The following is a 24,799-nucleotide window of genomic DNA, read 5'->3' on the forward strand; positions in this document are numbered from 1 at the left end:
TTAGCCGCGATTGGTGTAAAGAGGGTCAGTTACAACACATATTAGTTTTAGCAATTTTAAAAAACTATTCGTAGTTGTTAATGTATGCATCAGAATTATTTCTTTCATTTAAACGAGATACTTTATGAAGAATTGACATAAAAATAAACAGGTGATACAAAAAACCTTAACTCATATCTAAAGCTTAGAGCAACAATAAAGTCGAAGAGCGTATGAGGCCTTCCTTGAACAAAATCGTGTCTTATTTCGTCATAAATGGTACGTTACAACAATAGTTTTATTCGAAACAAGTGGCTTTTGTCATTCCATGTTAAAAGTTTTTTCAGCAACATTTATCACAACATCCATTCATGCTTACGTAGTCTTGTTTGATGGCCTTCAACAACAAAGAGATTGTTACTTTAGCGAGCACAAAATATGATGTTCGCAACTTCAATTTTCTTTCTTATTACAAACTACTATGACTTCGTACCTTCCATCACTACCATACATCTTTTTTTTATATTTTTCATCATTATTTATGGCTAGTTGAAGAGCTACCTACATGGAGGCCGCAACATGGATTTATGGTATAGATCTTTAAGTATCAATCATGAAAATGAAAGATAGTTCATCTCGATATTTACTTGAGTGCTCTAACAATTGATTTTTCAGAGAATTTTTCCAGGCGCTACTTCCCTGTGTGTAGCGCATAACTTAATCTTTTTCTCCCCACAGTTTTTCCGTAGATTATTTTCGCGAAAATTAATCCGCCGTATAATTTCTCATATTTTCTTTATCTTTTCTATCTGTTCTTCTCAAGTATGCATACCAACCCCGTAGGAAAAGAAGGGCAGCTTTTCAAATATCTTCTCTAAAATAATCGTATTTATTGCACTCCTTGTAGTTCAATCCATTACAGCATATAGTATTAAAGCGCTACTATGCTGAACATCAACAGCAAATAAATATGCTTAATGGCGTCATAATTTCTGCTGTTAAAGCCCATTAATTCAACACCCCATCGAAGCAATGGTCACGCTCTAGAGATTTGGACTAGCAATGCAGTCCGGGTGACAACATGGGCTGCAGCGTCACTCCACCTCCCACCCCTTAATGCTGCTTGAACAACCCCGGATTTAGTGATCTGTTTGCTTTTTATTCCATAACTTAAATACGGACGGCAGAATAAAATAATAACTTCGAGACTTTTTTCATTTCATGACAAGGAAAAGTAATTAACACAAACTTTTGTCTTATAATAATATGAGTATTGCAAGACAGTCATGCGACTGCTGTCGTATTCGTCGAGTAAAGTGTGACCGAAATAAACCATGTAACCGCTGCCTCCAGCGCCATATGAAGTGCACATATCTTCAACCTTTAAAAAAGAGAGGTCCAAAATCTATCAGGGAAGGAAGCTTGAAAAAAATAGCAGAAGTGCAGATGATATGTATGAATAATAATATCATGACAGCTCCGGTGGTGTGTAAGAAGGTTCCAAAAAATCTGATTGATCAGTGTTTGAGGCTGTATCACGATAACTTATACGTAATCTGGCCTATGCTCTGCTACGATGATCTTCACAAACTTCTAGACGAAAAATATGATGACTGCTACGCCTACTGGTTTTTGGTTTCCCTTTCGGCAGCCACACTCAGCGATTTGCAAGCTGAAATTAAGTCGGAAGAAGGAGTTTCCTTCACTGGAAGGCAGTTATGTTCACTCTGCATGTTATCACGACAATTCTTTGACGATCTTAGTAACAGTGACATATTCCGAATTATGACTTATTACTGTTTGCATCGTTGTTATGCACAGTTTGCTGATACGAGAACTTCATACAGACTTTCTTGTGAGGCTGTAGGCCTCATCAAGATAGCCGGATTCCACCGGGAGGAAACCTATGAATTTCTTCCGTTTAGTGAGCAGCAACTCAGAAGAAAGGTTTATTATTTGCTTCTCATGACAGAGAGATACTATGCCGTATATATTAAGTGCGTCACAAGTCTGGATGCGACAATAGCGCCACCGCTACCTGAGATTGTAACAGACCCTCGGCTTTCTCTGGATAGCTTCCTTGAGGTGATTAGGGTTTTCACTGTACCAGGAAAGTGTTTCTATGATGCTTTAGCTACTAACTGTGCCAATGATTCTTGTACCGAAGACTCTCTAAAAAGAATATGGAATGAACTTCATACCACGTCACTTGATATAGAGCCATGGTCTTATGGATACATAGACTTTTTATTTTCCCGGCATTGGGTTAGAACACTAGCATGGAAGCTGGTATTGCAAATGAAAGGTATGCGGATGAATTTTCTTTCGAATACTAGTAATACGCATATACCAGTCGAAATTGCTAGGGACATGTTGGGAGATACTTTTTTAACTCCGAAAAACCTGTATGATGTACACGGTCCTGGTATACCGATGAAGGCGCTAGAAATAGCCAATGCGTTGGTAGACGTTGTAAATAAGTATGATCACAACATGAAGCTGGACGCTTGGAATGTCCTGTACGATGTATCCAAGTTTGTTTTCTCTCTGAAACACTGCAATAATAAAATGATCGACAGGTTTTCAACGAAATGTCAAGGTGCTCTAATTACTTTACCCATTTCTAAACCTTTGCAATTAAATGATAAGTCCAAAGATGAAGACGATATAATCCCCTGATAAACTCCTACTTCCTGCTTTCTTTATTTTCCTGAGAAGGAGATAGCTTTTTATTGTAAGAGGTTATGTGTTTTCAATGCGGAGCCAAATAAACACCGCTGCTTGTGACACCTTTTCATGAAGAGAGTACCTGGTTATCCATTTGGAGGTCTGGTTTGCATCATACTTCAATGCTAGTCCTACTCGGCACGTTAACTTTGGCGTCCCTATAGACTTTTAAAACAAATTGGCATTGTTTCAATCGATAATAGGAAGCAACGCTAAGTGAGATGGCTGTCCACTTATGAGAGATAGATATACCTAATAAAGGGTAAGCGGCATATATTGAGATATTTTTTAATTTCTGCTTTTAGAGCGGGTAGAATACCATATTTTTGTTCAGCATCTTCTGATAACATTGTTCCATTCTTGTCTTGCTCGTTTGAAGGTTTGTATATGATAGTCAAAATAACTCTTTATACAGTACATTAAGTATATGTATGCAGGCGGCTTACTACTATACCTTCATTGGCATTGCTGTTTGTGTATGCTAATTGTATATCATAGATTTAGCTAAGGCGAAAGCTATATTACGGTTGTAGGTAATACTATTATAAGTCCAGTCGCCATAGGCATCTAGAAAAATACGGGTGGGGAAAAATGTCAGAGCGTTATATTGATAACATAGTGAAGAGGCGTGATAAGGGTAATGGTTATATCTGTTATTGTTTTATTCACGATAATAAATTAAACTTAAGGAAATCCCATTAGGTTAAAAAGCTGTAAAATATATCTAAAGGTAAATTTACCGGATTAAAAAAGGTGATATTCACAAACATATAAATTGAATGTATCAATATCCAATATAAGGTTTAAGCGATTACATTAACACGGATGAAGATTTATATATTAGGTAATCTTTTCTGTGAAATATCAAAACCCAGGACTGTCACTTTTGTGATTCATTTAAATTATTGACGTTTTATTGAAAACAAAATAATAACCTTGAGTCAAAAGACTTCGAAGTCGTGGCAAAATTAAACAAAGGTAAATTATAACTTAGGATAAAAATAATGTCGATGTGTTAAATACTAGTTATATAAAATAGAATAATGCCATATTTATCTATCGGATGAAAAATCATTTATTCACAATCGATGGCGTACTTCGCCCTTCATCTACCATAGAAGTTTCCGTATCTTCTTTGGGATCTTTGAAAGTAATTTCTGCAGCAGCCGCTTTAGCAGCTGCAAATGGGTCTACTTTAGTTGACTTAAACTTTCTGGCTGGAACACCAAGTCTAAATAATTCATTTATTTCCATAAAGGTTCTACCAGCAGTTTCTGGTAGATCGACAACAGCCCAAGCTAAAGTAGCCAAACAGAATCCTCCCCAGAAAAAACCTGACTTGGCACCCCAATTCCATTTTTCTGAGTTCAATTGGTACATGATCAAGACTGTAACTACAATACTTATCACATTATAAGCATTACGGGCCAAAATAATTGTTTTGGTTCTTAGCCTTGAAGACGGTATTTCAGAAACTAAGCAAAAAACCACAGGAGCAATACCCAGGTTGTAAAAGAACGCGACAACCATTAGAAGAGCACCACTGCCCATTTTAGCGCCATGAGTATCTGAACATCCCAGACCGCCGATAATGAAGAACATAACGGCCTGAAAGGCCAACCCAACGGTGTAAAGGTCAAACCTACCAAAATATTTTGAACCCCACCAGGATAGAAACGTTGCAGCAATACCAAGACAATATTGAATAATACTAAAAGTGAAGGCTGTATCAGTGCTAACACCAGCTTTTTCGTAAAAGTAAGTTGAATAACCGATTAATGACGCACCACAAGAAGTTTGACCAATCCAACATAAACAAGCTATTCTGGTTCTTCTCCGATTAATACCGTCTTTCACACAGTCCCAGTAAGTTCCTTCATCAGACATTTTTTGCTCCTTTTCTATAGTGGTTTTGATTTTATCCAGCTCCATACTTACCAGCAATTCTTTCTCGGGTCCTTTACCACTCAATGTCCTTTCAAGCGATCTCCTTGCCTCGTCAATTCTCCCTTTTTTGATCAGCCACCATGGGGATTCAGGGGCGAGAAAGATACCTACTGCCAAAGGAAGAGGCCAGATCCACTGCAAAGCAAAAGGTAGCCTGTATCCCAGATCATTGTTTGGATACTTATTTTGGGAGTTTTTCATAATACCAGCAGCGAAAAGTTGACCAAAAGTCCAGCAAAGATTAGAATAAGTTGTCAAATAGTATCTTAGGGCCAAAGGACAGATTTCAGAAGCATAAGAAACGGTCAAACACTGGAAACAACCCCATGGCATACCACACAACGCCTGTCCCGCAGCGATCATACCTAAACTCTTGCAAAAATACAGAATGAAAATAAAAGCCGCTAAAAAGAACAACGCCATAATCAAAGTGTAACGATTACCCATGTGGTCTACAAAAGGCCCAGTCATTTGCAAACCCACAATCTCACCTGCCATGTAACATAAACATAAACCAATTTGCCAGGAAACTGAGATTTCGTATTCTCCTGTACTGCTATTCAGGGAACCATATTTCTTCTGGAAAACAGGTAGGGCATAGAAAGAACCTAGAATGGCTGTATCATAACCTTCTTGAATCAAGGTAGTGGAGACCAATAGTGACCAAGCAGCTGCTTTAGGATATGTCTTCAAAGCTGTCATGAGTGGCATCCCTCTCTCACTTTCATCTGCCTCCTTGGCATCCTGCATAGCTTCATCGAGAAGATCTGGAGCTTCTTCTTTATTATCGTTTGGTGTTAGTGAACCTGGACCGTATTCAAGATGGGAAAGATCAAAATCACTTTTCTTACCTTGCTCCTCCATCTCTATTGAGTTGAATTCGGCAGCATTCACGCCATTCTCGATCTCATCTAAGTTTGAGTCGTTTTTGCCATTTTTTCTGTTTATTAATGAAGATAAGCCCTTCATAGTTAATTAATATTCTTGGATATATCTTTTATTGTTCTACTGATCAAACTGAAACCTATCACAAAAATATGGAGTATATAGCGCCTCTTTATATACCGAGTACTTATGCACTATGCACTCACTCTGAATAAAACGTGTAGGGCCGAAAGTATGTCGAACTCTGCCTCCGCGGATACTTCTATCTAAGGTCGTCTCCAGATGTAGACTATGAAACCTGGAGAAGTGTTTAAACAACTATTGAGAACTGTAAGGGGAGTACTGCAACAGCTGGTTCCCCACAAAAATTATGTGCAGGCCGCTATAATGCCTGCACAAAAGTTAGGTTGAACATGAAAAAAGAAACTGACATAACTTCGATTTTCCGAAAATATATCCTCCCCTGAATAGTTTCACTGCTTAGGTGCCAATACGAACATATCTTGGCTATAGTGAGTTCATCTGTATCGTAGAGATTTCTTTGCAACCTCGCTTTAACTCTCGCTTTTATATAATATTTCTCCTTTTTGCTCGCTTCGTTAAAAATTTCGTTAAATACGGGGTTTAAGTTTAAGTTTACAGGATTTATCCGGGAATTTTCGCGGACCCCACACATTAAGAGTTGGCTCGAAGAATGATAACACATACCTTTCTTTTCTTTTTTTGCTACCTTACGTACCCAACGTACGTAACATGGCCTTTATCGTGGGATGATCCAAACAACGTAAGATGGCAAGTTGCTTTCCTCAATATATCTCTCGCGACATGATTTTCTTGAGCGCCCTGAACAAGGTATAAAAAGTTCAATCAATACGTCTCAGAAAAGACAAATCATCTATTTCTCGAGCAGTTTTTCTGATAGACTAAAATGCAAATCAGTCAAGCATAACAGAAGTACATAAATGACTATTTCTGATCATCCAGAAACTGAAAAGAAGTGGTGGAAAGAAGCCACAATCTATCAAATTTACCCAGCAAGTTTTAAAGACTCCAACAACGATGGCTGGGGTGATTTAAAGGGTATCACCTCCAAGTTGCCATACATTAAAGATCTTGGCGTTGATGCTATTTGGGTTTGTCCGTTTTATGACTCCCCACAACAAGATATGGGGTATGATATATCTAACTACGAAAAAGTCTGGCCTACGTACGGTACCAACGAGGACTGCTTCGAGCTAATCGACAAGACTCATAAGCTTGGTATGAAATTCATCACCGATTTGGTCATCAACCACTGTTCTACGGAACACGAATGGTTTAAGGAGAGCAGATCCTCAAAGACAAATCCAAAGCGTGATTGGTTCTTCTGGAGACCTCCCAAGGGCTATGACGATGAAGGGAAGCCAATTCCCCCAAACAACTGGAAATCCTTCTTTGGTGGTTCCGCTTGGACTTTTGACGAAAAGACGCAAGAATTTTACTTGCGCTTGTTTGCAAGTCGTCAAGCAGACTTGAATTGGGAAAATGAAGATTGCAGAAAGGCCATCTATGAAAGCGCCGTTGGATTTTGGTTAGACCATGGTGTAGACGGCTTTAGAATTGATACCGCTGGTTTGTATTCAAAACGTCCTGGCTTACCAGATTCACCAATTTTTGACAAAACCTCAAAATTGCAGCATCCAAACTGGGGGTCTCATAATGGTCCTAAGATCCATGAGTATCACCAAGAGCTGCACAAGTTCATGAAGAATAGAGTTAAAGATGGTAGAGAAATAATGACAGTAGGCGAAGTCGCTCATGGTAGCGACAATGCACTATACACCAGTGCAGCCAGATACGAAATCAGTGAAGTTTTCTCTTTCACGCATGTTGATATCGGTACCTCGCCATTTTTCCGTTATAACATAGTACCATTTTCCTTGAAACAATGGAAAGAAGCTATCGCATCAAATTTCTTGTTTATTAATGGTACTGACAGTTGGGCTACTACATATATTGAGAATCACGATCAACCTCGTTCAATCACGAGATTTGCTGACGATTCACCAAAATATTGTACCACATCTGGTAAGCTGTTGGCATTGCTGGAATGTTCGTTGACAGGTACTTTGTACGTCTATCAAGGACAGGAGATAGGCCAAATCAATTTCAAAGATTGGCCTATTGAGAAGTATGAGGACGTTGATGTAAGAAACAACCACGAAATCATCAGAAAGAAGTTTGGCGAAGATTCAATGGAAATGCAGGATTTCTTGAGAGGAATTGCCCTTCTTTCTAGAGATCATTCGAGAACTCCTATGCCATGGACCAAAGAAAAGCCAAATGCTGGCTTTACTGGTCCAGATGCTAAACCTTGGTTTTTCTTGAACGAATCTTTCCAACAGGGGATCAATGTTGAGCAGGAATCCGAAAATAATGACTCAGTGCTCAACTTCTGGAGAAGGGCCTTACAAGCCAGAAAGAAATATAAGGACCTTATGATTTACGGTTACGATTTCCAGTTCATTGATTTAGACAGTGACCAGATCTTTAGCTTCACTAAAGAGTATGAAGATAAGACGCTGTTTGCCGCTTTGAATTTTAGTGGTGAAGAAATTGAATTCAACCTCCCAAGAGAAGGCGCTTCTTTATCTTTTATCTTCGGAAATTATGATGATACTGACGCTTCCTCTAGAGTTTTAAAACCATGGGAAGGTAGACTTTACCTTGTCAAATAGAATCTTTCGCATTTTTTTCAGTGCGTAGTTTGACGAACAAACGCCGATTTTTCTTAAATAAATATTTTTGTATATGTGGATGATGATAACGTAAGAGCATTGTTGAAAATCTGTTCGCCATTATAGGTAGATGTGATTTTCTACATGATTTTCGTACATTATGATATTTTAATGTGTATAATGTGAATTTCAAGTTATTATTGAAACAAAAATAACTCCAGCTCCCCAAATGAAAAAGCTAAGAGACAAGGACCTGGTGCAGATGTTAGCGTCGATATTCCATACTCCACTGTATTGGCGTCTCTCGATCAATACATAAAAGACAGTAAAACTGAAGAATAGAGTAGTATGGCTACAGTATCCTCTGAGTTGTTCGACTACTAGAATACCGTCTTCCCCAAGTTCGACTTCAGAAATTGCGACGCATGGTTCGGATGGTGAACTTACAAATCCGCATTTGTATTCGGCGATAATTATGGGATACGAATTGTTGCTTGGTGGAGAAAATCCCTTAAAGAGATATGTCCACTCCTGTTAGTTTAGTAGCTGCCCACCCCTCTGAAAGAAATCATCATTGTAAACTCGTGTGCATCCTCACGAGCAGTTGCAGTTACAGCCCTTTACTTCGAAGCCTTTCTTATCTCAGTCACTCTAGTTTCCATTGAATATATGAATCTTCCATTTATATTTTTACAGTCTTCTAACGGTACTGCAGATCCTTGAACATACACAATTGCACCTATAGAGGGAAACGTAAAACGTATAACTTGATTTACATTATCAACGAGGAGGAAATCGGTGTCAGTGGGTGCGTTCATGATACAGAGAACATAAAATAGGTATCTGTTTGAGCAAGGAGTCTGAAGAAACGAAGGTTTTTTTTAATAAAAGCATTGCAGATGTTTCTTTAGCCATATCCTTCTTTTCCGTTCTTATCTTCGAACAAATCTATGTCGCCTATGCGACTGGATCTTCGGCTGTAACCACGAATCGGAGGAGCGCGGTTATTCTTTGCCAATGAGCCTATAATCTAAATATGGATATTTACTTATCTCCATAGTGACTGCAAGTTCTTTAAAGCAAACTAGGTCATTAGAAAGAGAGACATATTGAATCGGTGAATAGGAAAGCAAAAAGCTTCTCTATATTATTAACATTAAACTACCTATCAATTTCATGCCAACGGAAAATATTCAGCATGCCACCATAAGACAGAATTTCTGTATGCCTGCGGCCATTTTTTGTTTCTCTTTATCTCATAAGAAAAGGAGGAAACATAGCACCGATGGCGGCAAAGGTCCCCTAAGATGTGAAGCTCTGGTGCCGTTCTCGAATTAATTTAGCGACATAATAGGCTTAGTCTAGTAGAATTGCCGCCGTTTCAGGACTAGCGCTTCGTAGCACCCTGAATGTACATTTGTCTCGTCAACAACTTTGCTGGCAGTGTATAAGACTACAAACCCCTACAGTATACGACTCCGATACTTGATAAATCTTTCATTTTTACTATTTTAAGAAAAAAAGGAAATCTACGGTTTCCCCGTAGCAACCGTTTAGCGTCAAGATTAGCTGACCTCTGAACGAGGATTCAAAGCAAGTTCGGAATTGGCTTTTTATTACTCTTGGCCAAAAGCTGCAGCTGCACTTCTGAAGGCACCCTAGAGGGCCTCTTTGGAGGTGGCTCCGCTGTGAGGGAACATTCTTGTGCCTTGGAAATGCAATATAGAGTATAGGCAATTGAAGCGCGTGGCTCGTATACGGAACCTATGAAAAAAGCATCGTTCAAGTACAGAAGCTTCTCCATAGTAATAACAACAATAAGTGTGGGATAACAGTAGCGAATTGAGGCATTTCAGATGAAAGATGACTGCCAGGAGATAACTCGTTTGTGCATGGAAAGTTGGCAAGAAATTCATATAAATAGGCCTGCTTTAGTAATCTATCTCTGAGGTATACGCCTTCATTTCTTTATTTCTAGTTAAAGCTTACATCAGTACTAAAAAAACAAACAAATACAATGGTCAAATTAACTTCAATCGCTGCTGGTGTCGCCGCCATCGCTGCCGGTGCTTCTGCAACCACCACTTTAGCTCAATCTGACGAAAAAGTCAACTTGGTTGAATTGGGTGTCTACGTCTCTGATATCAGAGCCCACTTGGCCCAATACTACTCCTTCCAAGCCGCTCACCCAACTGAAACCTACCCAGTTGAAATTGCTGAAGCTGTTTTCAACTACGGTGACTTTACCACCATGTTGACTGGTATTGCCCCAGACCAAGTCACCAGAATGATCACTGGTGTCCCATGGTACTCCAGCAGATTAAAGCCAGCTATCTCTAGCGCTCTATCCAAGGACGGCATCTACACCATCGCTAACTAGAGATAAGCGCCTTTACGAATGAAACTTTATAGACTGAAAAGTAACGAAAAAACTAAAAAAAAAGTTTTTTTTTTTTTTTTGATAGTATAAATAGTTGATTATATGTAAGCGTATATTAATAGTATTACTACTGATCAATTGCTGTATTTATGAACAATTTGGCGGGGCAGGATGAGATTAGAGACGTAAATTCTCTCTTCCTTTTGTGGCACTTTTCGACGTGGGTACGCTTCAGCGGCGTGGGTATTAATGTGTAGAAAAATGCTGGTATTTTGGGTTATCCTTCCAGAAAACCAGTCGATGCCATCATTAATACAAGAGTTTATATTCAAATCAGAATTATATGGCTTTAATTTCTTTCATCTTTCCCCTAAAAATAGATCGCTTCTTTTTTTAGGGCGTCGCCTCGGAGTTGTTCGTTGCACATGTGTCACTTTTAAGATTAAAGTTGTAGATCATGGATTCTTTTCGGGGCAGGAGGGTTTTAATTTAGTATTCGGTACAATACTTGATCTTAGAGCTTTCAATACATTTCTTGGTTAACAAAAATGTAGAAAAAAAAAGCGTTGTGTGAAAGAGTCCGATTGTAACTAATACACAGTAAAACTATTTATCATTTGAGGATTGAGCTGTCGTATTTTTTGCCGGTTTATTGATGATATTCTGGACCGCGCCACGCTGTGTACATAAGCGTTAACCTGGATTTTAGGGTATCCAATAAAATATGGTAGTTAGATCTAATGAAGTACGAATCTACAAATTTTTGGTTTGAAAAGGGCATGCTCATTTCTTCACTAAAGACTCGTCGCTGCGGGATACGTGTGCTTCTTTAATATATGGCCAAAGTTCCACGTCCAACAATTTATCAAAGAGAGATCTCTTTGGAGATAAAAGACTGTAAAAGTGGTGGTCAAAAAACCGTCTGCAATCAACCCCGTCGAAAAAGAACCTTTCGTTCCTCCAAACTTTCATTTCAAACAAGTACCCATTCATTTTCTTTGCAATCTCATCCCAACCATTAACACTACTATCTTGTTCATTTATAATAGTTGACAAGAACTGCATCTTGCGTTCCGTTTTCATAGTCGAAACCCTCTGATTTTTGAAACAACTTACCTTGATGAATGATATCCCCCCAGGAAACAAAATACGATGTAGAAGGCCACAATTTCTTGTCACGTAGATAGTGAACGGTACAGAAAGGAAGAGAGGCAAACAATCGAGACTGAATATCCCCTTGGGAACCCCAGGTAAGCTTAAACCGGTGAGCTTACTTGGGAGACTGAACGTCTTCGAGGTCAACGGGGCTCCATGCTTTCTCTGTATTAAACATCTTCCACAGTTTCTCTATTTCTGTAAAATAAACTTGCAAGGCCTCTTCGGTGTAAGGAACGGAACCTTTAAATGACTTAACCTTGGCAGCTTCGTCCTTCTTCAGAAAGAATGGTTCGAGAAGAGCTCTTCTGAACGCTTCTTGGCAGTCCGCAGCATTGAAAAAAAAGTACTTAGTATTCCAAGCTTTGATTTCATAAAAGCACGAATTTAGATTTGTAGCATAACTTCCCAATCATGGATGTGCCTGCCTGGTGTAGTTTTAGCAATTTCTTTGGAAAACTGAGTGAGTTGTTTAGATAAAGAACGTCTATAAGAAAGTACCGCAGTAACGGGTACAAATATTGACCCTAGAAAAAAAAGAAGAAATGAAACTATAAATAGGTAAATCAAATTGGTGGATATTTTCCACCAAACCATGACTGGTAACCATAATAATATCCAGGTACGAAACACCAAGGATTTGAAGGACTCATAAAACATCCATGTTGTTGGAATGAATTTCCAATATCACCTATTTACTAGTATTCATGTTAGTAGTATATTATCACATGCGGTGTAAGAAGATGACATAAGGATTGAGAAACAGCCATCAAATTTAGTGGAAGCTGAGACGCGAGGATTGATAATGTAATAGGAAAAAATGAATGACAACATATAAAATGGAAGAAGAAATAATGATACTATTATGTAGAATTATCAACGCCCTTTTGTGGATTTATATATCCTCGAGGAGAATTTCTAGTATATTCTGTATACTTAATATTATAATCTTCAACAACTATGGAATCCCAAAATTATCCGATTGTTCACCAATTTCTCAAAAAAATCTCATTGATGTTCTCTTAATGGATTGCCCCCCTGAGTTGTACCCTGGACCCATTGACTTTGACTGGTAGTGTCAGAACAATCCGAAATGATTCAAAATTGGTTGGTCCCCTTGTTTTTTGTTTTGTATCCATCCAATGGTATGATTCTTTATATTTTATTAAACTTATACTCGGGCAATCTTAAAATAGCTGCTTTGACGAACGCTTATAAGTACATACAGAAATTGGAAATCATTATCGCTTATGTTCTGTGACCCACTAATTGCATTCTTCCTTACGTAAAAAAACCTAAAACTAACCAACAAACTGCTATGGAAGATGGTAGATACGTCCATACCAAGGACGATAACTCAATTTGTAATACTCCAAAAAAATTTCATCAAAAATCAGCTCCAAATTGGCAACTGTTTAACTTGCGTTTCTCGATTACTTGATATCCCTTTTCGTGAACATCATGACAAAACGAAATGAGAAACGACCTTTCCTTTCCATTAATCATTAGTAATTAAACATTTCTTAACTTCTTTTCGATCAATTACAATATATGTATACTTGCGTGTACATTGCAATTTTACTTAACCATGCACAGCAGAGGCTCTTCTACTTTACTATAATATGTTTACAACAAAGTTATAAAGAGTTTTCTCAAACCTTTTCCATGGTGAATGGATAATTAAGGGTTCGAATCAATGTTATGAAGAATTCCAAGTTAATCGACGAAAAGCGTTTGGACAGGAATTATATAAACGTGAACATGAAAAATATTCATTAAACACTCCACATCGATCGTATTATAGTGTTTTAATAAATGTTTGTATTTGAACCAAATTTTCAACATTTGTTCTACATTGATAAAATCATGGTTTTAGTATAGTGGAACATACGCCCAAGTTATCCTAGTAGAAGACCGCCATATTGTGCTCATAATCGGGAACAATGAAAATAACACCCTAACAATTGCTGAAACTTGTCGTACACGATCCCTAATTACATTATCAAGCATTCAGCATTGGTCAATACCTCAATACCTCGACAAGAAAAAGGAAATAGACGCGTGTATGTCAAGGCGTTAAAAAGGGTATCAGACCTAGTGCTCGCGTCTTGCCTTCCCAATTTGTTGAACATCTTTGACATATAATTTGATTTTGAAATAGTTATTGGATTTCCATTTTAAATAAAGGCTCTATCATTAACTATACAGAATATACTAGTAACGTGAATACTAGTCGATAGACGATAAATAAATACTTTTTCCAATAAAATCTAAATGCATGCAAGTACATAAATAAGCGAAAATATCTGACCGTAATAATATTCACACCATGTATATAAATAAATGAAAAATTCGGCTTTTAACTTATATATTAACTATAAAAAAGACAACGTTGTGCTGTGCTTACAGGAACAATATTATAATCTTGACGAAAAGACCTTAATGAAATGCTTGAGGCTAATTAAAATATCAAAATTAGAACAGGTAGCACTTTTCTTAAGTTCTGTTCCCAAAATTTCAAGGTCAAATGTGTTAACCTTTGGATGTACTTTCATAAAACTCCAAATATCCATCGCACTTAATAGAACGTCCCCTCCAAAACCATCCGCTGTATAATACTGTCTTGAATGGAAACCCTGCCTAATCACCATGCTTGCTGCCGCTGTTTCTATTGCATTAGTGTTTTCAGTAATGAAATTATTTGGCTCCTTTATTTCAGTCCCACTAAACTTCAAAAAGGAACTATCAAGTTCCCCATTGAAGTCACCAAATGTATGAATCTCACTCATTGCATCATTTAGAAAAGAATAGCCTGGTATGTCATTTGAGAGATTTCTACAGCCTATGGGATAGAAGGACCGATCAAAGGAATTCAACGGTGACGGCACTGTACAATTCTTTCCAACACACACTGAGAGCAGTTGCTTGAAAAATACGTAGCATTGCTGTATTTCAAGGGAATTATATGTGGAGGAAAGAACCACACTACCATCGAGAGTGTTACATGTGGGCGGTTTTTCTTCACAACAGGCCTTACTAATGTTCCGTTCATCAGAAGGCGTGTTCCTCTCAGTCAAAAGACTCCTCAGCATAAAATGGAGAAGTTCATTTTCCTTCTTTAATATGTGAATTTGATCATTTGTTACCGTTAGCTGAGCTTCTTTCTTCTCTAGTTCTTCTAATCTTTCCAACTTTCGTTTTCTAAATGCGTTTTGGGATGCTCTAAGTTGCGCAGCTCTCTTATTTTTAGGTGGAGTAAGTGAAGGCTTCCTACCGCCTTTTCTTCCACGCGGTTTTGCCATTATCTTAGGTCACTTATCTTCCGTTTTGACATGTTTTTTCAACGGCCGCTCCTTAAAGACCATCCGCATTCTAGAATTATATACTAATATGATTTTGCAAAGATAACAAGAAAAGAAACGAAAAAAAAAAAATGGAATTAAAAAGTTTTGCAGTACATAAAATATTGAAAAGACTTTTACTTTAATGCTGGAACAATAAAAGTTGAGCAGCTCAACCACTAGCAATCAATTTAAGGTTACTCCTTCTACAATGGGTCTCCCAAGCGTAGAAACCTCCAACGAGGATGCAACTCTCAAACTTACTTGTAATATCTTGTTCTTGTAAGTAGGTTTCGAATTTAGCAGCAACTTTTGGTCCCCTATTCCTGGACCCAGTACAATGAAATATCACTTTGACGAATTGAGAATTTGAGAAAGTATCCGATAGACCTGTAATTAATTGATTCAGTTGCTTCTCTGTAATCTGTGCTGTTACTGGAACATGCCAAGCGTTTGTAATATGATCACGTGCAAAATCTTCTCTCCGAAGATCAACAACTTGGAAATCCTTCCTCTGATTTTCAATTAGACCCTCGAGTTGCCTAGAGGTTATGAAACTTACCATTACGCTTACTGGGTTATCAAATTTTCCTCAATATTAGTTTGTTATACATTAGTTTTTATACCAACTTTTCAAAAGTGTTGATTTAAAATCAAATTTTGAAAGCTCCTAATTATCTTTTTGTTTGATTAATAATCAACTTTAGCGGCAACGATCCTTACGTAATTATAATGTAAACGGAAAAGAACATAAATGAATGCTCTCGTTGTAATTCAAGAGAACCCAATCAACAAATCATCAGCGTAAGTAGAGTAATGTCAGAAGATCAAAAAAGTGAAAATTCGGTACCTTCTAAGGTTAATATGGTGAATCGCACCGATATACTGATTACCATCAAGTCATTGTCATGGCTTGACTTGATGTTGCCATTTACTATAATTCTCTCCATAATCATTGCAGTAATAATTTCCGTCTATGTGCCTTCTTCCCGTCACACTTTTGACGCTGAAGGTCATCCCAATCTGATGGGAGTGTCCATTCCTTTGACTGTTGGTATGATTGTAATGATGATTCCCCCAATCTGTAAAGTTTCCTGGGAGTCTATTCACAAGTACTTCTACAAGAGCTATGTAAGGAAGCAACTAGCCCTCTCGTTATTTTTGAATTGGGTCATCGGTCCTTTGTTGATGACAGCATTGGCGTGGATGGCGCTATTCGATTATAAGGAATACCGTCAAGGCATTATTATGATCGGAGTAGCTAGATGCATTGCCATGGTGCTGATTTTGAATCAGATTGCTGGAGGAGACAATGATCTCTGCGTCGTGCTTGTTATTACGAACTCGCTTTTACAGATGGTATTATATGCACCATTGCAGATATTTTACTGTTATGTTATTTCTCATGACCACCTGAATACTTCAAATAGGGTATTATTCGAAGAGGTTGCAAAGTCCGTCGGAGTTTTTCTCGGCATACCACTGGGAATTGGCATTACCATACGCTTGGCAAGTCTTACCATAGTTGGTAAAAGTAATTATGAAAAGTACATTTTGAGATTTATTTCTCCATGGGCAACGATCGGATTTCATTACACTTTATTTGTTATTTTTATTAGTAGAGGTTATCAATTTATCCACGAAATTGGTTCTGCAATATTGTGTTTTGTCCCATTGGTGCTTTACTTCTTTATTGCATGGTTTTCGACCTTCGCATTAATGAGGTACTTATCAATATCTAGGAGTGATACACAAAGAGAATGTAGTTGTGACCAAGAACTACTTTTAAAGAGGGTCTGGGGAAGAAAGTCTTGTGAAGCTAGCTTTTCTATTACGATGACGCAATGCTTCACTATGGCTTCAAATAATTTTGAACTATCCCTGGCAATTGCTATTTCCTTATATGGTAACAATAGCAAGCAAGCAATAGCTGCAACATTTGGGCCGTTGCTAGAAGTTCCAATTTTATTAATTTTGGCAATAGTCGCGAGGATCCTCAAACCATATTATATATGGAACAATAGAAATTAACTGTTAACTCACCAAAGAATTACTTGCGCACCAATGAATGATGCCACTTATAACTCTATATTAATGCAAGTTCACCCTAAAAACAGATAAAATTGACAATTTTTTTTGAAGGACAACTGATTGATCTTAGTGATGGTTAGGATGAAAAAATGGGTTTGTTCAAGCCATCCCGCATCATTCAAAAACTCCGCACAGTATTGAAGTTCAGTAAGAAGGGGCGTAATCTTTTTATTGCATTTTTGAAAGTCTAATGAACTCAAGTGGCAAACAGCGTTATGTACATCACTTCTAAATACAATGTCTTTGAATTAGTAACTCGCTGAAAAATTATTATTGCGTATTGTATGTCATTCTTGAGATTTTCCTGCAAGATGAGTAATGCTTTAAGCTCAAGTATTGCAAGCCCGATGGAATAGCACATGGTGATGGTACGACAATGGTTTCATAGATCATTCGTATCATAATGGAATTCGTGAATCTAGTGTCTAATTAAAATTAACGTGGTGAAATAGGACAGGGTAAGCTTATGTCATAGTACCCGCATAAGTATGTGTAGCTGCCATTTTATAATACATGAAGTTGAAGTCATTAGGATGAAGAGGTGACATATAATGTTTCAGGATGGTGCCAGTATAAGTTTGGGGTATCATGGAGCGGCATTCGTTTTAGCAAATGACAGTATTGTATAGTACTGTCTGTATGATTATCAGTTGAGTTGGTGAGATGAAGTAAAGATATTATAGCATCTGCGTTAATGTGTGTTGCTATTATAGTATAGCATAGTGGTGTTATATAGTGGCACCGGGAATGAGTACAGGGAGTAAGAAGATCTTGTATTTGCGTTTGAATAACGACATGAGGACACGTCTTATGTCGCGATTATTAGGCTGAAATTGCAAGCATAAACTATTCGATATCAAAGATACGACAAGACCATGTGTGCATATTTTTATGTTTAGGTGATTTTAGTGGTGAATATTTGGTAGCAACTATATTAATATATATAAAATGGGTAGTGGGTATTTGTATGAAAACGTTATAAAACATGAAGTTGAGAGTATTTATATGATAACTGAGGTTGTGTGATCAGTTATAGATATTAAAATGTGGATAATCGTGGGTGTTATGGGTAAATGGCACAGGGTATAAACCGCTGAGGCAAGTGCCGTGTATGGTGATGTGGTGATGTATATGGTACTGGTCAACTGAGAGATGGCCTTGGTGTAGAGTATTATGGCGGGTAAGTTGAGAGTGATGTGTTCTATAGCGTCCGTGTGCATATGCGATATCGTTAAATAAATAAAAGGTGAGTATGGTAGATTTAGGAATGTGGTAGTGGTAGTTGGAGGTGGTATTGTTTGGGGATGTGAAAGGTATAGTGGAGAGGTTGATAGTGTGGCAGGGTAAGTTGCTTCTTGTATTGTTTACGTTAGATTTGTTTACATTTGATTTGTTTACGTTTGATCTGTTTACATGTGGTATGTAGTGTTATAGTAAGGACGACATGGTAGATGGGGGAATGTAGATGGATGGTAGGGTAAGTGGGTGTGGGAGTTGGATATTGGATATTGGAAATGGATAGATGGTAGTTGGGGAGTGGTGATGAATAATCGGAGGATGGATGGTGGCGGTTAGGAGTGGTGGAGTGGGAGAATGGGGCAGGGCATGGGGTGATGAGGTAAGTGCCGTGGATTGTGATGTGGGAGAGGTAGGGTAAGAGGGGGGGAAGATGAGAAGAGATAGAGGAGGGTAAGTTGAGATGGGGATAGGAAGGGGTGGAGTGTGTTGACGTAGTGAATTACGATCTAGCTTATATGTCATAATGTTGTAAGTTTATTGGACCTTTCTATATGTTATGTAAATGTAAGAATTACATAGGTACTACTCTTGTACACAGAAACTATGGTTTCTTAAGTACTGTCGGATCGGAGGTTTGCTGCTCTATGTTTTCCTTGTCTAAAACATTACTGAAACAATTCTGAAACAGTACTGAAACATTACCCATATCATGCTTTTGGGTTATCACATTCAACATCCCCCCATAACTGAATACGCATGAGAGTGGTTATTTTGCAGTTTCTGGTTCCCTCACCATGACAGCCCTATGTGCTTTGAATGATTCTGCTGGAAGGATTTTTGTAAATATGTCAGCAACTTGTCTCTTTGTAATAACATGCTCTATGGTAATTATGCCTGCTGCCACTGCACTTCTTAGCTTGTGATATCTCAAGGCAATGTGTTTTGTTCTCGTGTGAAATACAGGATGTTTAGATAGTTTTATAGCAGGTTCATTATCTACGTATAATGTTGATGAGATAAGTGGCTGGCCTAAGTGTTCAAACAAGTTTTGAATCCATTCTATCTCCATGACAGTTTCACTTGCAGTAATGTATTCTGCCTCAGTAGATGATACAGGAATCACACCCTTGAGTTTCTTTGATGACCACGTAACTGGAGCACCAGCAAGTAGAGTCACGTACCCCCCAGTAGAGTGTGGGAGATCGTGAATTGCTCCATGAGATGCATCACAATATACAGTTAGTGCCAACAGAGATCCAGAACGATACTTGAGACACATACTTCTGGTGGTATATAGGTACCGTAGAACTCGTCGAGCAGACTCCAAATGGATTGCGCGAGGTTCGCGAAGAAACCTGGAGAGTAGTGAGACCGGATAAGATATGTCAGGACGACCAGTATTTGCACAAAAGAGAAGCTGTCCAACTATGCTCTGATAAGGAGTGATGTCCTTTAGGTGCGGGGAAGTTGTTTCGAAAAGAGGCTTTGAGTCACAGAGCGGAGTCTGTGTAGGCTTACATATGTTTATTTCGCTTTCAGATGCAGCTTTAGCAATATAGTCTTGAAGTGAGAGAGTGATGTCTCCATTTGAAAATTGATTAATGTTAAGACCGAGGAATTTGTCAACTTTACCTAGATCCTTCATTGAGTATAACTTCGTTAGTTTCTGCTTAACCCTGTCATATATTTTCGGAGAGGGAGCAGCAACAAGTAAGTCGTCTACGTATAGGGCAATGTAGATGGGACCATCAGATGTGGAACGAAAGTATAAGCCATGTTCGCCTTCATGTCGACGAAAACCAATCTTTTGAAGAGTATTGTTGATATGTTCGTTCCATAGTAATGGGGCTTGCTTGAGTCCATACATACCGCCGTATAGTTCCCATACATAGTCGGGATTACTTTCATTAATAAATCCGGGTGGTTGTTTTACGTATACCGGCTCATTCATTTTTGAGTTTAGAAACGCGGTGTCAACGTCCATCTGATATACTATTAGTTTGAGGCAGCTAGCAAGGGCCAGAAATAATCTAACAGAGTCATATCGAATGACTGGTGCAAAAGTTTCTTGATAGTCAATACCAGCCTTTTGAGTATGTCCTTGGGCGACAAGGCGAGCTTTGTACGTCCCGGAGTCTTTTATTGTGAATACCCAGCGCGATCCAAGAGCTCTTCTTTGCTTTGGAAGAGACACCAATTTGTACGTATTGTGATCTTTGAACGCGGAAAGTTCCTTGAGGCATGCGTTGTGCCATTCTTGAAAGTCAGGCCTTCCCATTGCTTGGGCATAGGTTTTCGGGTTTCCTTTTTTTGTGCTATGGATAATAGCAGTTAGAGCCGCGTTAAATGAGGTATTTGGAGGCGATGAATCCAACGATGGAGGAGATTCGATTGAATTCTCTTCAGTAACTAGCCTGGTTACAGCAGGAGTGAGGTCAGTATCACCCACATCTTGTGAGTCGCTGATATATGTTCCATCGTGAACGGATAGATACCTCTGGTCAGGTATCGGCATTGCGCCTACTGGAAACCAATCAGTAAGAGAATTAGCTTGATTAGTTCTGGCGGAATTGTTCTTCGCTTCCTGAAGAGCCATGCTTGAAAGTCTTTCGATGGACACTTCTTCACCAGTACTGGCAACATGCAGCGTGTCAATGTTGTTTGAGTCTAGAGTTCGTAGCACGGTTGGAAGTCTATTTGTCCTTGCTACAGTATCATTTGTATTGGACACCGTCTTTCTTTGCTTGGCACTTCTAACTTCAGGTAAGTTGTCACTCGATATTACGTTTGGACGTGATATATCATATATTTCTATTTCGCGGGATCGCGTTGGTTTCTTATTAGTTCTTTTAACACGTCTAGTTCTATTTCGGCATGTCGGAATATATTCTGAATCGGATGATTTTGGAATTTCTCGATAAGTTAGTGCCGCTGGAACTCTTTCAGGAGTTTTCTCCATAGAAGAATTAGTTTCGTCTTCGGTAGACACGGTTGGTAAGGATTCAAAGTTAGAATGTTGTATCCTTGTTGGTGGACATCCGGAGTTTGGTAAGTTGTCTTGGTTACACTCAGGGATAGGTTTTTCCATTTCGATTTCCATTGAAATATCCTCATCATCATCAGAGGAAGAGATGTTACTGGTATTAGGTTTATGTGCTGGTTGATTTACATTTTTGGGAACAGTTATTGGCAAATTTGCCAAGTCAGATCCGTCGTTCTTTGGAGCAGAGACGGTTGACCCTGTTTCAGGATATTTGGACACCCCCCCAATAGCGGAAGTGGCAAAGTCGTGAGAGACGTGAACTGCCTCTGTATCAGCAAGAGGAAACATGTGTTCGTCAAATCGAACTTGACTGCTCACAAAGATGCGGCCAGTTTCGGGATGATAAATCCTGTATCCTCGATGGTTAGAGTCATAGCCAACAATAACACCAGATATGACAGTTGGGGCAAGTTTGCCGTCTCGAAGACTAGGTTGTAAGGTTGCGTATGCTGTACATCCAAAAATTCGAAGATGTGCGATACCGAAATCTTTTGCGGGGATGTTGAACCACCGGCAGTATGGGATACTGTTATTTTTGGACACTACAGGGGACCTATTGATTAAATAGACTGCGCAAGAAACAGCTTCAGACCACAAGGACGGAGGAACACGCCCCCCGATAAGGAGACAACGAGTGCGTTCTTCGATGGTACGATGTGCACGTTCAACAGCACCATTTTGATAACTATGATATGGAATAGTTAACTGATGCTCTATTCCTTTAGATTTAAAAAACGCATGAAGATTTTTATTTACGAATTCTGTACCATTGTCTGTACGAACAGATCCGACTTTGAATCCACCCCGGGAGCTAAAGTATTGTTCGGTTTCGTTGATCCATTCCATGAATTTTATCGGAGCGTCTGCTTTGGATTTTAAATGTATTACAGAGTAGTAGCGACTATAGGCATCACGGATAGTAAGAAAATATTTATTTGACTGAAACTCTTGGTAGCGAAACCCACCACAGAGATCAGCCTGTACCATTTGAAGAGGTTGGGTATATTTTTTGAGCGAGACTTTACCCTTTTTGATGATTCCTTTTGCTAGTGAGCAGGTAGGACAAATAGTGTATTCAGCCGTCTTAAATTTTGGAAAACGCAGAGTTCTAGCCAAGGAATTGTAAATATCTGCTCCGGGATGGCCCATACGAGCATGCCATTTTACCGGGAGAGCAGTGGGAGAAATGTGTTGCGACAACATTTTATCTGCAACGGTATGAAACGCTGCGGAAGTTATCATTTTAGATGAATCCAATGTTTTAGAGCAGAAGTAATTTTGCGAAGAGAAGGTAGTTACGGGCGTAAGATCATCGAAAATGTACAGATAATTGTTTAACTTCCCAGCCGTAGAAATCACGTCATCAGGTGATTTCACAGTGACACCCTCTTTTGTGAACGTAACAGAAGAGTTGGATTTAGCACATAGTTTCCAAATGGATATTAGGTTGACTGGTAAATCAGGGACGTAGGATACGTCATTTAATTGAACAGTGCCGATGTTTACAGTCCCGGAGCCCATGATGGGTATGGAACCGCCGACTCCTCTGACAAAGTCTTTCTTAGAGGATCTAGTAAATGATGAGAACATAGAACGGTCGTGGCACATGTGTGAAGTACATCCTGTGTCAAAAATCCAATCTGAGGATTTGGTAGCTGGGACGGTCGAAGATAACATACAGAGCCAGGACTTTGGTGTTATCTGTCCTGCTGTTTGGCCTTGCGTTTCATAGTCAGGAATCGCAACACTAGCAGATGAAGATCTATTCGTCTTGTCATTAGGATATAATTTAAAGATTCTGGCTTCTGGTATTCTTCTTTTAAGCAGAGAACAGTTGCTTAAGCGATGATCAGCCCCACAAATCATACATCCCTTATTTCCTTTCTTTTGATAGCTTCTTCTGTCTTGTGCAACCAATGCATCTGAGACTGAAGATAATGAATTCGATGACGCCTTTAATTTACAGAATCTAATGACTTGTGACAGCTGAAGAGCTTTAGAGTCACCGAATTTCTCGTGGAATGATTCCTTTAACTCGGGTAAGAAGGTCATTAATAGCAACGCGATATTGGTATCGCGTCTTTTCTTTTTGTCCTGTTCTTCGCTATTGTCTTCAAGCATTGTGAATAGGGTTTTCAAAAAGGAAGCGATTTCATCTACAGGCTTGGAGGATATATTTGGTAAGTCCTCTATAAGAGTAAGCCTGGATCCAATAGTGACTTCATTATAGTTTTCTTCGAAGTGCGAGAAAATATCATAAGCAGAGACCCTTCCAAGTGAATCATCACATATCCAGTTCATTTCACATGCAGCTTCACCCACGATAGTTTTCTTGTAGAGCTTTACCAGGAAACTGTTAAATACGGTTTTGACAAAGCTTTCATCATTCGCGCTGAGATTGTAATCCCTTTTCATTGATTGGATATCTCCGGTATGAACGAATTCGTTCATATATTCGTTAGCATATTCAGCAGCGGTCTCGATACCGTACAGCCACTGTTTATAATTGTTGGGATTAGATAGATTAATTATGGTCTCTGAAGCATTGCTCTCAGGGCTCATAACCTGTTGACGTAGTGAATTACGATCTAGCTTATATGTCATAATGTTGTAAGTTTATTGGACCTTTCTATATGTTATGTAAATGTAAGAATTACATAGGTACTACTCTTGTACACAGAAACTATGGTTTCTTAAGTACTGTCGGATCGGAGGTTTGCTGCTCTATGTTTTCCTTGTCTAAAACATTACTGAAACAATTCTGAAACAGTACTGAAACATTACCCATATCATGCTTTTGGGTTATCACATTCAACAATGTGGTATGTAGTGTTATAGTAAGGACGACATGGTAGATGGGGGAATGTAGATGGATGGTAGGGTAAGTGGTAGTGAGAGTTGGATAGGAGATATTGGGAAGGGGGTAGATGGTGGTTCGGGTGTGGAGATGAATAGTCGGATGATAGATGGTGGTGGTTAGGAGTGGTGGTGGGAGAATGGGGCAGGGCATGGGGTGGTGAGGTAAGTGCCGTGGATTATGATGTGGGAGAGGTAGGGTAAGAGGAGGGTAAGATGAGAGGAGATAGAGGAGGGTAAGATGAGATGGGTATAGGAAGGGATGGAGTTAGGGTTAGGGTTAGGGTAGTGTTAGGGTTAGTGTTAGTGTTAGGGTGTGGGTGTGGGTGTGGGTGTGGGGTGTGTGGTGTGGGTGTGGTGTGTGTGGGTGTGGTGTGTGTGGGTGTGGTGTGGGTGTGGGTGTGGGTGTGGTGTGGGTGTGGGTGTGGTGTGTGTGGGT

General features: G+C 38.9%; 7 protein-coding genes across 7 annotated transcripts; 4 read left to right on the forward strand and 3 right to left on the reverse strand.

Annotated features, from left to right (window-relative positions):
- Positions 1-1,449: 1,449 nt before the first annotated feature.
- On the forward strand, positions 1,450-2,658 carry SPAR_G05000 (fungal specific transcription factor domain-containing protein; the record flags this gene model as incomplete). Its single annotated transcript, XM_033910731.1, has 1 exon — positions 1,450-2,658. The coding sequence occupies one exon, from the start codon at positions 1,450-1,452 to the stop codon at positions 2,656-2,658; it is 1,209 nt and encodes a 402-aa protein (XP_033766622.1).
- Positions 2,659-3,777: 1,119 nt separating this feature from the next.
- Positions 3,778-5,622, reverse strand: MAL31 (maltose permease; the record flags this gene model as incomplete). Its single annotated transcript, XM_033910732.1, has 1 exon — positions 3,778-5,622. The coding sequence occupies one exon, from the start codon at positions 5,620-5,622 to the stop codon at positions 3,778-3,780; it is 1,845 nt and encodes a 614-aa protein (XP_033766623.1).
- An 878-nt stretch (positions 5,623-6,500) lies between these two features.
- On the forward strand, positions 6,501-8,255 carry MAL32 (alpha-glucosidase MAL32; the record flags this gene model as incomplete). Its single annotated transcript, XM_033910733.1, has 1 exon — positions 6,501-8,255. One exon carries the CDS (start codon positions 6,501-6,503, stop codon positions 8,253-8,255), a length of 1,755 nt encoding a protein of 584 aa, XP_033766624.1.
- Positions 8,256-10,272: 2,017 nt separating this feature from the next.
- SPAR_G05030 (SRP1/TIP1 family protein) lies at positions 10,273-10,635 on the forward strand (the record flags this gene model as incomplete). Its single annotated transcript, XM_033910734.1, has 1 exon — positions 10,273-10,635. The coding sequence occupies one exon, from the start codon at positions 10,273-10,275 to the stop codon at positions 10,633-10,635; it is 363 nt and encodes a 120-aa protein (XP_033766625.1).
- A 3,572-nt stretch (positions 10,636-14,207) lies between these two features.
- Positions 14,208-15,092, reverse strand: SPAR_G05040 (Arr1; the record flags this gene model as incomplete). Its single annotated transcript, XM_033910735.1, has 1 exon — positions 14,208-15,092. One exon carries the CDS (start codon positions 15,090-15,092, stop codon positions 14,208-14,210), a length of 885 nt encoding a protein of 294 aa, XP_033766626.1.
- A 211-nt stretch (positions 15,093-15,303) lies between these two features.
- On the reverse strand, positions 15,304-15,696 carry SPAR_G05050 (Arr2; the record flags this gene model as incomplete). The annotated part of the gene is made up of 1 exon (XM_033910736.1): positions 15,304-15,696. One exon carries the CDS (start codon positions 15,694-15,696, stop codon positions 15,304-15,306), a length of 393 nt encoding a protein of 130 aa, XP_033766627.1.
- Positions 15,697-15,947: 251 nt separating this feature from the next.
- On the forward strand, positions 15,948-17,162 carry SPAR_G05060 (arsenic resistance protein; the record flags this gene model as incomplete). The annotated part of the gene is made up of 1 exon (XM_033910737.1): positions 15,948-17,162. The coding sequence occupies one exon, from the start codon at positions 15,948-15,950 to the stop codon at positions 17,160-17,162; it is 1,215 nt and encodes a 404-aa protein (XP_033766628.1).
- Positions 17,163-24,799: the final 7,637 nt, after the last annotated feature.

The sequence above is a fragment of the Saccharomyces paradoxus genome, chromosome VII (assembly GCF_002079055.1).
Source record: "Saccharomyces paradoxus chromosome VII, complete sequence".
NCBI classification, from domain to species: Eukaryota; Fungi; Ascomycota; class Saccharomycetes; order Saccharomycetales; family Saccharomycetaceae; genus Saccharomyces; species Saccharomyces paradoxus.